This window comes from Tetrao urogallus, assembly GCF_951394365.1.
Source record: "Tetrao urogallus genome assembly, chromosome: 5".
NCBI classification, from domain to species: Eukaryota; Metazoa; Chordata; class Aves; order Galliformes; family Phasianidae; genus Tetrao; species Tetrao urogallus.
Window position 1 is genome coordinate 33,413,889 of NC_136818.1, and position 13,686 is coordinate 33,427,574.

General features: G+C 38.0%; 1 protein-coding gene across 1 annotated transcript in view; it reads left to right on the top strand.

The window, feature by feature from the left end:
• The window catches only part of SH2D4B (SH2 domain containing 4B), a gene marked incomplete at both ends in the record, with an annotated part of 70,061 nt that overhangs the window by 25,008 nt on the left and 31,367 nt on the right, over positions 1-13,686 (top strand). Inside the window, 2 exons of the mRNA XM_079536048.1 lie at positions 5,554-5,698; positions 13,055-13,265. Of these exons, the coding sequence (XP_079392174.1) occupies positions 5,554-5,698; positions 13,055-13,265 (356 nt within the window). The remainder of the gene's footprint in view (positions 1-5,553; positions 5,699-13,054; positions 13,266-13,686) is intronic.

Genomic DNA, 13,686 nt, shown 5'->3' on the forward strand with positions numbered 1-13,686 from the left:
TACCAGGGATTTGAATTGTGAAAAAGAAACAAGCCATTAGGAGATTGTGCTCAAGAATGGTCTGCTCCAGCTCATGTAATAAATCTCAGATCCTTCCTAATCGGAATGAGTCCTCACCTTTGTTTTGTACTTCATCTAAAACATGGTCTTTGCAAAGCAGAGTGTGATGTTGGCACCTGCCCATATGAAATGTATGTGAATAGCATGTCCTGGGGCTCATCTGTTAGTGAAATGTGAATTTTACATAAAGCGCAACTGCACTGATGGTATTTGTCTTCATGCAAATGCGTGCATGGACTAGTGAAATGATGCAAACCCCCTGTTCCTCTTGAGACACTGATAGTAGAGAAAATATGTTTCTGCAAATGTTTTTCTTTCTGAGGCAAGTGGGAGGATTTTCTCAGAAAAACGTTGGGAAGTGGTTGGATGTATTTCTGCTGATGCGTGCACACAGCTCTGCTGGAAACTGCCAGGTGGGTTTGTGGAGAATGCTGGTCTCTGAAGTCAGTCCTGGTGTAACAGTGCTGCTGACAGCACACTGTCCCGGAGCCAAGGACCCTGGGTTTTTCAGAATCTCTCACTGAGGGCTGGGAGGCCTAAGGCCTCAGATGTGAAGATGAGCTGTGCTCGCAGTACTCTGGCAGGTGGCCTGGACATCTGCCCTAGCACATGGCTTTGACTGCAGGGAGTCCAAGTAAATGCATAGCAGCTGTGCTGCAGCAGGCTGCCTTTGGCTCTCAGGCTGCCAGGAACATTTCCTGACAGCCTTATGTGTGGAGGGAATCCAGGTACCCTTCGTCTCAGAGAGGGCTGCTGTAACAAACCCTCTGTGTGGGTTTTGCCCCAAGCAGAACAGCAGTCGTTCAGCTGCCCTGCATCCTTCCTCCTGAGAGAAGCCCCAAGAGCCTCAGCATCCAGAAACTCCATTTTCCATTGGAAAACAATGAGGTGATGTTTGTCTTGTCTCAGGGCATTTTAAAAATCATTCTGCAGCAGAAACTGAATACTGACCTAATCTTCTCTCATCCGTTGGACTGAAATACCTCAAGCTAACCCTGGCTAGGATTAAATATTATTTAGAGCTGGCTGAGGTAGCACTATCAAACACTGTGTGATGCACATTTACAGTAACAAGTTTGTGGTAAATGCTCAAATGCCAGGGGCTAGATAAGATCATTTAGCATGTTCACATTCTTCAGTGGAGTTTAAGCTGTAGAGGATTACTCCTGCCTATTGAATTGCCAGCATGATTTGTTGCAGAAGGTTGGTATTTGTTGGCAACTTGCAAACGTGCACAGAATTGTCACCTTCCTAATTATTCTGGAAGACATGAAAGAATCACTGCACACAGTGCAGTCTCTCCCAGCTGTGAGGCAGAAGGTGATGGTTGGAGATCATTACAGCTCTTTTCTTTCAGCTCTATGTGAAGGATTAGGTTCGCAGGGAGAAGCAGATAAACGTGGTGCTGTTCTTTTTCCATTGGTGTAAGTGTGAAAAGTCCAATTGTTCATTTTCAATAAAAATTCACACTTTTTATTCATACTTATCCAAATGCTTACTCATCTGTCCTGTGTTGTGCTATGAATTGTCATTTCTCCTCACAGGCAGTTGTTCCCAAATATACTTACACATTAGTGCATTCAGGCACTAATTTGAGTAAATGCTATTTAAAATCAAACTTGCTCAAAAATATAAAATGGTGCAAAACAAGTTTTGTCAATTCAGAGTCAAGTGCTAGTGTTGAATGTTTTTGTTATTATTTCTTCTTTGACCTAAAGATCCTTGTTCCCACTAAAGAAAAAAAGCTATGCTTTTCTTAATAGCCACTGCTGCTTTCCATAGAGAACTGAATTGGGTTCTTTTTTTTGTTAGGGATTTTCATCTTTATACTACAAATTCTTGAACAACAGCTGTATTGAAACTAAACTTCTGACAAATCCCTTGTGTGATTCAGGGAAATTGCTGAGATGGATTCTTGTGGGGTTTGTTCTGGTAGTTTTTGTTTTGTTTGTTGGTTGGTTTTGTATTTAAGATGTTGAATAGAAACGTTTTGATAATTGAGGATTACCTCTATGCTGATCTGCCTTCCTGAAAGGATAGCCTCCATGCGGTGGAATTTTTTTCGAAGCAGTGCAATTGGGTGGATAACATTCACCTTGTAAGAATAAAGCACAGCTGATTGGATGCTTTTTCCAAGAAGGAATTAAAAATGTTTGCTAGTGACTGAAATAAGAAAAGTCTTGTTCTGCAGGAGATGTAAAAGGGATTTTTTTTCTTCTGAAGAAGCTTCTGGGCTTTGAAATCAGTGCTTCATAAAAGCATTGACATTTCAGAAATAATGAAGTGTCCACTCAACTAATCTTCTTAAGACTCAGGAGATAACAGTGCGAGGACAATGTTAGAAATAATCAGAGAGTCTGGCATTAATATATGAAAAACTGAGTGAAGAACAAAACCGGGCTTTTCTTTCTCAGAAACAGTAAGATCAGCCTAATTTATTGTTCATCATGTATGCTATAAAACCCCTATTCACTACCAATAAGTTTTTCAGGTCTTTCGATTTAGTTTAGTAGAATCAAAGGGACCTCCTCTGCTTACTAGTGGTGCTCAGCTGAGCTAAATGGAGAAATGTTGTTTTCATTTACTTGAGGAAATGGAAAAATTGCGGAATTCTTGCAAGGGCATAGATTTACATTTGTTCCATTTTCCCACTTGAAATGTTGATTGTTGCTGCTAAATTGCTTACTACTTCTCAGTCTTTTTTAATTGTCAACGGACAAAAGCATTACAGAGCTGTGTCAGCTGTCTGACTGTTCAAAAATCAAAGCACCCTGGTGAAACTCAAGGCATCTGTCCTTGTTTATGCACTGTTATTTCCACATTCATGCAACTACAAGATGTTATTTTTCTTAAACATGGCATTGTGTCATTCCTAACTGGAACAACCAAACAGTATTGATTCTTTTTGGGTCTTCATTAAGCTTCTATGAGTCACAAATGGTGAATAACAATATTATTTGCTTTGAAAAGCTGTCTTCAGAAAAGAAGTTGAATCATGCTCCTTTAATTCCGGTTTTCAGTTAACTAAAAATTACGTATGCAGTGCTGGAGAGAATTAAAAAAGCAAACAAGCAAACAAACAATAACCCTTGCCATGGTGGATAAAATTTTTCTTGATTCTCAGATGAGTATTCCAGATGTATTTCATCACTGGAAAAACACAGATGATGGTTACTCTTAAATGTGTTAAAAAGCAATGTTGTTTGGTAACATCTTCCAACAGGAAGAACCAAAATGTGGAAAATTAGATGACTTTATGCAGGAATAACAGCTTGGTTATGCTTTTCCTGATGCAGCCTGTGAGTTTAGAGTGTATTCAAAGTCAGGTTTTTCATCCATCTCACCACTCAAATTTGTAATTCTTATTGAGATAGACCACATATTGTGTTGGTCGTGCTGTGAATCCTGCTGTGCTGAAAATTATGAAGATACCTGTTTTCAGATTGTAAAGTATGGCCTTCAAAAAAGTTCACAGTGCACAAACAGGGTGTGAAGGAAGCAAAATATATCTGATTCCCCTTTGAAAGAAGGAGCAGTCTCATCTGAACTTAATTTCAGACTGTGTCTTAAAGAAGAAAAAGAAATAATTCATGCAAAGCCCCATAGTTAAGACCTGCTTGCTGAAATATATGAGCTCTGAAAATTGATCAGTCGTTGTTGCATTTGAGAAAGTTGTTTTCTGGTTTAATCCTATTTTTTTCTTTCTCTGTGCTGATCTACTGCCTGTCTCATTGTAATTAAACATTAAAATCCCACCCAAAAGAAGAAGTTAGTAAACTTCTGGCCTTTCACAAACCAAAAAAATCCCACACACAACTGTTTAAGGAAGACAGAAGTATCTCTCCCAAGTCCCAGTGTAAAAGCAGTTTCACCACAGTTTATTCAGCTGGATCAGTTGCTTCATGCTAGACATTTGATAACAATTTACAATAACTGACAGTCTACCTGGGCTTCATTTCTAGTTTGGGTTGAGTTTAGCTGAGTTTGTAATTGAGGGTGGATGAATACTCAGAGACTACTAATGAAACTATTCTGCATAAGTTTCTTATTGTTGTGGTTATAATGGTTTTTCCATTATTCATTCAAGACCTCTGTTCTTAATGAGATAATTATTTACACAGCACAAACTTCTTAGTTTGTAGTAGCAGTCTTCTTAGTTCAACAAAATAAATTCACTTCTCTTCCTAAGGTAATAGTGAAAAATACAGAAAAACAGATGTGGATCCCTATTCCTGCACTAATTAGGTACCTTGGTTATTGATAGTATGTAGAAGGGCATCCATAACATTACTCTATGAGGTTTCCATCTCTTTGATAGTCTTCTTGCACAGGAAATTTTTGTGTGTTAAGTTACATCTTGCAAAGTGTTTAGCATATGCTGGAGGATCTGACTTTCCTCCTGGAACGTAATGGTCTTGATATTTGAAGAACGTTGTTCTCTGTGTTGGTTATGAAGACACACGGTGACAGTTGCTCAAGTAAGAATGCTAGTAAATCTGATTCAGAGTAGTACAGATCTTAGAAAAGATGTTGTAGCAGAAATGCTAAGTCAGGGGTTGAACCAGTGATTGAGCACCTGGTGGGAAGGCAGGCCAAGCCAGGGAAGCTCATGTGCATGCCATACAGTTGAGATTGGAAGGGCTGGAGCCAGGATGCACCCCTTCTTAGCTCTCACTGAAGTGTTAGCAGTAGATGTGAGGCTATCTCTCTGGAGATCCCTGCCTAGCTGAGATCTTCCAAAGCTCTTTTCCTTCATTTCTGTTTCTGTGGTTCCTGCATTTGTGCTCGTTCTTATTTGCTGTAGGTGAAGACTCTGCCACCTTGCTATTATCTCATTATATCATTACAGATGTATATAAAGCTAGAGTGGGAGTGATGCCTCCAGTGTAAGTCCATGTGTATTGAAAACAAGAGTGCTACTTCTGAATTATAGGATAGCGCAAGTTCAGGTGCCATGTGATGAGGTGTTTTCCTTATATATTTTAGATCTTTGGTCCTTTGAAGTTCCTTATTGCTGTGATTTCTATTATATTATATGGAATAAAACTCTTAAGTTAAAAGAAAACGTTTTTCAAGATACCATAGTTACTTTGGTCAGAAACAACTGAAGCAGTATCTGTACAATCAATGAGTATACAGATTATAGAGTATGTCCAGGAGTTTGGCTGATGTAGCTATTACATTAGAGTAGGAAAGAAGAACAAGCACTCTATCTTGGGCTTCTGTGGTAAACTCCAGTGGAGCAGATCTCCAGAAGAGATCCTTCCCCACTGGCGGTCAGCTCTTAAATGGGTCTAGGAGAGGAGGAGACAGGATCCACCCCTTCCTGCAGCACAGGTGAATTGCCTTCTCCTGTGCTCCCGTGGCTGACTTCCTGCTCACCTCAGGTGATCAATCAGAGGTTCAGGCTGTGATTCAGCAGCCCCATAGAAGTGTCCTAACTTGGCATATTCTTCTGCTTTGGTCATTTCTGTTTTGCTTCATTTTGCTTAGAAAAGAGAAGAAGAGGAAAGACAAAAAGGTGAAGAACAAATAAGGCAGCAGGAGGAAATCCGAGCAAAAGAGCTGTATTTGAGTCTCAAGCAAGCTCAGCAGCACAGTCAGCACAGCGATGATGACCAGGAGTGGGAAGAACAGTGTGAGTAAAACCATCTTCACAAGATTTATGTGTTTCTGGAAGACTCCTATGTGCTTCTAGAATGAAAAGAAGTGTTGCAAAAAAATCTCTCGTGCCTAGAGGAATGCAAAATGCTGTATCATTTTTCAGGAAATCACAAACTTATTTTAGAAGTGAATGCTTCTATGAGTTTACCGAATACGTTTCTGAATAACAGTCTATGTCAATGACTTAAAAAAAATGTATCAACTAGAATGGATGGACACACTTATTCAGATGCCTTGTTCTCTGCTATCTCTGAAGAGGTAGAATCTATCTTTATCTGTGTTTTAATTCCTTCTACATGTTAATGGGATTGAGATATGATTTCAGCTCTTCAGTTTGAGGGATTACAGTAAATAATACATTGTTTCCCTGAAAAAAAAAGCTCATGGAGATGCTCTCCCTGTATGAAGACAATTTCTTTTTAGCCGCTCTGAAATCACTTACTGTCGTCTTTGTGGTTAATTCATAAATATAATTTTCTTTTTTTTAAAGACAGTAAAGAACAGGGCAAGCATGTGACTCAATGTATAGACATATATTGTAGATATAACCTTAATAGGTTGTTGTGAACAAAATGTAGGTCTACTTGATCTAGAGTCTACTGTAAAACTAACTGTAGAAGTGGGAAATATGCATTTTCTTGGAGGAAGAATATTATTATTTCTTGCAGCAATACTTGTTTGATTACTTTTCAGAAAATGTGGTGTTTGTAATGTTATAGCTCACATGGGTGTATTCTATTAATTAAGTACAGTGCAAAGTTTAATCAACTAATACTGAGAATAGAGCTTTATGGAAATGACAAATAGCATGTGCATTATGTGAAATACCTCATGAAGTAGGAGAAAATATTGCTTTACTGTTTCAGAATATGCTAAGAGTTTATTTTATAGCGTTGGTAATCACTTCAGCAGTTCCTGAAGACTAGTTACTGAAGTCCTATTACCTGAGATTGATGTGACAGAGAATCGTGCTAACAAAGTGAATTAAGATTATATAAGATACACTGGTGCATTTTCCAAGGTGGTAGAAGGCTAGGCTTATTTTTGATCAATAAAACCTCTGCATATTACACTGTCAATAAAGAAAAGGTAATGATTCCTAAATCATCTAAATCTAGGTGTACGTGTTTATTCTGAAAGGAAAACTGTAGCTTTCTATGTTTGGACTAAATTAGGTCAGAAGTAGTCTTTAGTTTTGTCGAAAATTAGATGTTGTCAATTACCATCGGCTACCAACATAGCATAGAGGATGGCATTATGTACTTTGATGGTACATAAGGAAAGAAAATACTCCTGTAACCATGTTACAAAGAAAAGTGCAGCATATTTTTATACTGAGAGTGGCAACAAAAAATATTCTAAAAATTACTAATAAAAGATACAATTTTTTTATTACTGCAATTATTTTACTTTGATGCATTGAAGAGAGAAGTGAAGGTTTTGAAATCGTTTCAGTTTTCTCAAGGAATCCTGGTTGTACAGGGACAGATATCAGAAATGCAACAAAGGAATTATGAGAAGAGGCAGAGGAAAAAGAAACAAGCTGTGAGAGACTTGGATCATTTCTTTAATAGCATTCGGTGTCAGTCCAAAAAAGATTTCAACTACATCATATGTTGACTGACATAATGTTTGTTTTTTTTTTATGTAACCTTTGGTTGGAGTGTTTTATGTGTTTATGTGAACTCTAAATTATTCGTCCATCCCTTGTCACCCTCACTCTATATACTTCGCTACCTGTATGGATGTATCTTTGTGCTCAGAAGAGTGACTGACTGCAGCTCAGATAATTTGAGATACCAAGTGTTATCACCAGTAACAGTGCTGCTGTGGCAAAACAAAAGGTCAGCATGGTCTGGTTGGCTGCACCATGGCTAATGTTTGCAGCCTGCTCTAAATTCTGTGCTCTCAGAGTTTATGCTGTTATCAGGAATTGATTTAGCATTAAACTAACTGCAGGGTAATGACTGGAGTGTATCATATCTTTGTTTATCCTCTTATGCTTATCTCATTGTCTCAATTTATCCCAGTTGATTTGAAGGCTTAGAACTGTGTTCCATTAGCGAATAGCTGTGACAGTTTAAGATATGAAGAGGTAGTGTTTAGTGCCTTGGTTGAAACCAGTTCCTGGGCTGGTTTAAACTCTGCCATCTGATCGCAGTGAGTTTCCTGAGGAATGTTCATATCTTTCGTTCCCTTAACTTTGCCAAAACATCAGAACCTTCAGCAAACAGACAGCAACAAATATTTGGAAGAGGAAACGTGTTAAACTGCTAGGGAATGAGCTAGTGTTCGGGTTCACCAGACTTCTCAGCTTTAAGTTCAAATGACATCGTTTTTCCCCCTTTTCATGGCAATCCTTTAATTGCATCTTCATGTATTTCTTCAGCACACTGAGAGGAAATTTAGTCAAGGTGGGCAAAGCTGTCCATTTGTCATCTTTCCTAAGCAAGAAATAAATGCACGAATATGTGAGAAAGGTCTAAGCAGACATAATATTAACATGTTTTGTCTCTTGCCCACCTGCAATGGAGACCTTATTGCCCAGTAGGAGCAAGGTTAAGCTCCTTTGTGTCTTGTGTCCTTGTAGTTAGTCCTTCATATTCAACAGTACTGGGGTCAGTACCGAAGAGGAACAGAAGTGCCTAGTGCAGCTATTGTGGAGAGCAAATGTAGCAATGATATTGATGACAGTAGTAATTTATTTAGCAGATGAAATTTAGAATGTGATGAGAATTCATCTCTCCTCGTCGCATTATCCCCTCGGTTTACTGCCAACGCGATAAGCAAAGTGCTGCTAATATTAGTTTCTATTGTTCTGTTCAGTTTGCTTCTGTGGTTTGCTTGATTATGCCAAATAACAAAAAAAAATCCCATAGAACTGCTTTGTTAATTGAAATAGCTAATTTCAGTGCTTTTTAATATAATAAATGACAAATGTGGAAAAGCCTGAAAAAGCTCCACTTTACGTGCATAATTGCTACTAAATCATTTTTTCCTTCATATGTGTTGGGGTACTGTAGAGGGCAGTTGCAAGTTAATGTGTGGAGTATTTAGGTTGGCAGATGGGAAGATGAATAGTAAAAAGGAATTGTTCAGATAGTCCACTTTCCCAAGCTCTTATTCTGAGAAGTGAGAACTGAAGCTAAGCTTGGATAGAAGAGAATGTATTCTGATTGGTTTTGAATCTTTCTACAGGCTGGTCTATTTTGTATGTTTCTAGAGTTTTCAAGAAACGATACTCTATGCTATGCTCTCTTAGTGTGACTCTGTTGTGTGAGACCAGAAATGAGGGTTTTACGTAGCATAATATGAAAACTTGTAGCTTAAACATTCCTCTGCTTGAATAGTGCAAAAGGCATTCTGTCAGTACACTGCCAACTTCCTGCAAACTGCACCAAGGAAAGAAATGCCTGGATACTGTCTGACCAACTATACCCCTCTCCAGACAGTTAATAAGCCTGAAAAGATGCAAATAGATTTGAGTGACTTGCTCTGTTCATATTTTTACATCTTTTCTGAAGCACCCACCTTTGGTCTCTGTTGGAAATGGGATACCAGGCTGATCTGGTAGAACCTCTTCTATAATTTTGTGTTTTACCACAAGGTATGCCTATGAACTTGTTGAGGTTCAAAGGATTTTATGTTCTTCTGGTACTTACCTTCCACAGAAATTCAAGTGGAGAAATTTACTGGCAGGAACATTTGATAAAATGCTGATTTTTAAAGCAAACAGCTCCCAGTTCAGCTATGCATTAAATAAGCAAATGCTCAACCTTAAGTATGTGCTCATAGAACTTCAATAGATCACAGAGCACATTGCTGAATAGGGATGGAATTATTGACATACTTTCAGATCAAAAGATTGCTGAAGTCAAGCCCTGTTGCAGAATATTTGTGGGAAGTTATTTCCCAATTGTGGAAAACACCGTGTGATTTTTGGGTTTGCACTCAGAAAATCTGCGTGTTGAATTTTATTTATCAAGCACTCATTTTGAATTACTCATGAACAAGCTTTCAAGAATAATTAACAAGGGTAAAACTTAAGAAAAATCTCTTAAAAACAAACAAACAAACAAACACGTTTGTGGCTTTTTTTTTATTTCCACATATCTCCATCTATAACTCACAGCTCTTCAAAATCATAACATGTATTATAGAAAATAGAGAGTTCCTAATCTCACAATTGACGTGCTTCACTGACCACGCACAGCACAAATTAATCCTAATCTGAGTTAAAAGATTTGTTAATACAACTTTTCCAGGGCTAGATAAGCTTATATAATATAAATAAGGATTCCCAAGCCCGAACTCAAAATATGAAAGATGGTGCTGCATTTTGACTCAAAAGATTGTTTAGACTGGCAGAGAGAAATTATAGATTCTCAGAAAGTGTCCAAGATGGAGCAAACTCAAGTTAAGACCACATAGAAACAGGTCTGCATTTCTACACAAGGTACAGCGTAGGGCATAAGGTACATCAGGGGAAAAGTATGCTTAATTTCACCTGAGCTGGAAGAGGATGTACCTGTTCTTGTTCTTTATTCTTAACCAGCATCTGAAGAAGAAACCTGATGGTGGAGGTGGACGTATGGGCTTGGCTGAATGGTAAATTTTGTGCGTAAACTTGAAAAATCAATCAAAATCCTCCTTTTCCAGTATTGAAATTATTCTGAAGTTATTCTGGGATATAAATTTGTAGTAATTCTTGATGCTAGATAGATACCTACAGTGATGATTCAGATATTTTTGAGGACAGGAGATATTTAAATATCTAGTCTTCTTACAGAATATACCGATTATTAAATGTTGTGCTTTGCATAGGGGTCACGTCAAATGTACACTTACTGTAAAAGTGTCTTCTGTCAGCAAGTCAATAATTTAAATAATCAATTAAGAGACCTTGTACACCCCCATGTTCAGTGATGCAGTTCTTCAGACACTTCATCTGGAGAATTTTAATGAAAATTCTTCATCATGGGAAAGAGATGACTATATATATGTGTGTTTATGTATATATATATACTTTTACATATATATATATACACACAGATGTGTAGACTTGCATATGAATAACTATACGTAGATATCTGACTACAGTTTTCTCTATTCCTACACATTTATAAATGTATATGCATATGTATATGTGTTTACATACATGAACACAAGCATGTGTATCTATATGTATAGGGATGGGCAAGGCTGCACATCAGATATCCATTCTGAAATTTTTTGGAATGTTAATGATTGACAGTTGAAAAATATGTTCTTTCTTCCCATTATTTTGCCATAAGAAACATTTATATTTGATACTGCTTGGGAAAACATAGTTCAGGTCTCGGGCATCTGATGATATAGATTTATTAGCTAGCAAAAAGACAGTAGAAATGTCTGTTGAAAAATCTATTGCTGAGGAAACTTGAGCATGAATACACCTTGTTGTTTTTCCTTTGCCAGTCAGTCTGTACATCAGTAGAAAGGAATTCTGAAAGCTCCATGCAATCTGCCCTCAATCTGTTTGTAAGGAACAATGACTGGTTTCTAAATGTCCTACCCAGCTGTATTGTACTCATCTTCCTTGCTCTCTCTCATACTGCTGCTAACACAAAGTCCACATTTAAAGCAATCGCTGCTCGCTGGCTTTGCAAAGGATAAATCATAGAAATTTTGTATCTAGTACACTTGACATACTGAAGTACCATATTTAGATAAGATTATCTACCCTTAAAAAGAAGGACCTGTAAGATAAATAGTGGAACACAGTACTCAATTTTTCGTACTGTATGGCTGTTACTGCATTTAGCTAAAATGACAATGTGTGTATTTAAGTGAAAATACATTGAATTTGTGCGCACAGGAAGTAATGATGACTCGTTTATTATTCTGTCTTGATTAGTTTTAAGTCGTATATATCTTTCTACCTATAATAATACTTTATAACTAAACTTAGAGGTCTTCTCTCATTCCTTCATTTGCCTAGAGTGTTTTATTTTGTTTTCTGTTAAGCACTTTTATTTTTTTATTCCATTAAACCTTTTCATAATTCAGATAAATCTATTATAGCCCGTGCTTGCTGTAAATCAGGAGCATAAACCAGAGGCATGCAGCCTAATGAAATGCAGCTGTCTGGTATTATATCATGCATTCCAAGTCACAGGTACAATCACAGCAGAGTAGGAAATAGCATGTGCACTTCATGAATTGGGTATGATCTGACCCAGGATAGTCATGGCAGGATTGATAATTGCTGCTGGAGGCAATAGCGTGCTGCTTTAATATTTGCTTCACTGAAAGGTTTGTTTTGCACTGGAATAATTTTCCTGCCTGAAGTTATTTGTGTCTGAAAAAATCATCAAAATGGAGCTTGAAGCACTGGGAAAGAGCAGATAGATGACAAATATTTGCATATTCTTAGTGCATTTAAGTCACACCAGTTTGACAAGGAGATTGTTTGTACACTGTTTTTAAAGTAAAGAAGCTTTAGTGAAAGGTGTGTGATCTGCGATGGCCAGAGCTGCAGGTCCATCATTTCAGGCTATGGAAATTAGTTTGCTTTACTTAGGTATTCCTGGTCAGTGCCACTGATATGTGTGTATTAGAATGATAAGATATCCTGAGATGGGATATTCCCATAAGGATCATCGTGTCAATCAAATGTGCCAGACCAGACTCTGGGTCTTTATATATAGTTTCAGAGACTGAAATAGGAAATGATAACACCATCTGTAGCATCAGAATACCCTCTACACTGACTATTCATTTTTTCTGCTGTTCCTGAAACAATTTTTTGACTGGAGTTCTTAAGATGGAGATGTTTATGATTTTAAACATCGTAATGATGATAGCATCCACTTTTAGAAAGAGAGCAACGTTAACAAATAGAGCAATCTAAATACTAACGCAATTGTATGTTTTGGGAAAACCTCCTGCAGTTCTAGTTATGTGCGTAGCTGCTCAAGCAATAATTAATATTCTCTCTTGAAATGTATAACTTGATCAACCACTAGTGGAAAAGATGTCCTGCAGCAGAATTTCTCTTATTACATCCAGTGCAAGCATCAGATGTAATCACAGTCTGTGGAGGCTCAGTTTTTGCCTGTAGCAATCAAGCCATTGATAGCACAAATTTGGCGTACTTCCTCTGCTGTTGGGCCTGTATTTGAAGCATCAGGGAGGTTATCTGCTTAGTTTTCTCACTGATAGCACATTGTAATTGGTGTGTTCCTAAAATCAGGTAACATGAATAATAATGACATAAATATGGGCAAATGTTAGTATTTCATGTATTTCAAAAGCTTCTCCTCCTGACCCCTCCCCTTCGTTGACTCAGTGCGCCGCTCCAAAGCTGCGGATGAGGAAAGGAGCCACAAAGCACGCAGAGCACGGGACGAGTACCGGCGGCAATCCTTGCGGGCCATCCAAAAGGGCAGAGTGGCTGATCTGAGTAATTTGTTCCAGGGAACCAGACTGAATAACGATCAGGAGGCAAAACTGAACAGCAACAGTGCGAGTCCTTTGCTGTCTTGTGCTGTGACATCCAGGTTAGTTTGTGCAAGCGTAACTTGAAAATGCATATTCTGTTGAACTGTTTCCTTTCCAATTACTACCTGTCTCAACAAGTTCAGTGTTTTTTTTTATGTTCTCACTGTCTTGTTCTTTCACTACGACCAGAGCAAGAGTGTTTCTAGGGTGGAAACAACTGAATACTTAATGCCAACTAAATTATTTTTCAGGCAGATTTGTGAGAGCCCATACTGAGAGATGGGCCCATCAGAAATCATGATCAGGTTAGTATGCAAGGCTCTGATGTAGAGAAAATCAAATGGACAAATTCTTAGGTGAGTCTTAACCCTCAAGCCTGAAACTCTCTGCTTCTCAATGGATCATAGAATGGCTTGGGTTGGAATAATGATCATCTAGTTTCAACCCCCCTGATATGTGCAGGGTTGCCAACCACCAGAC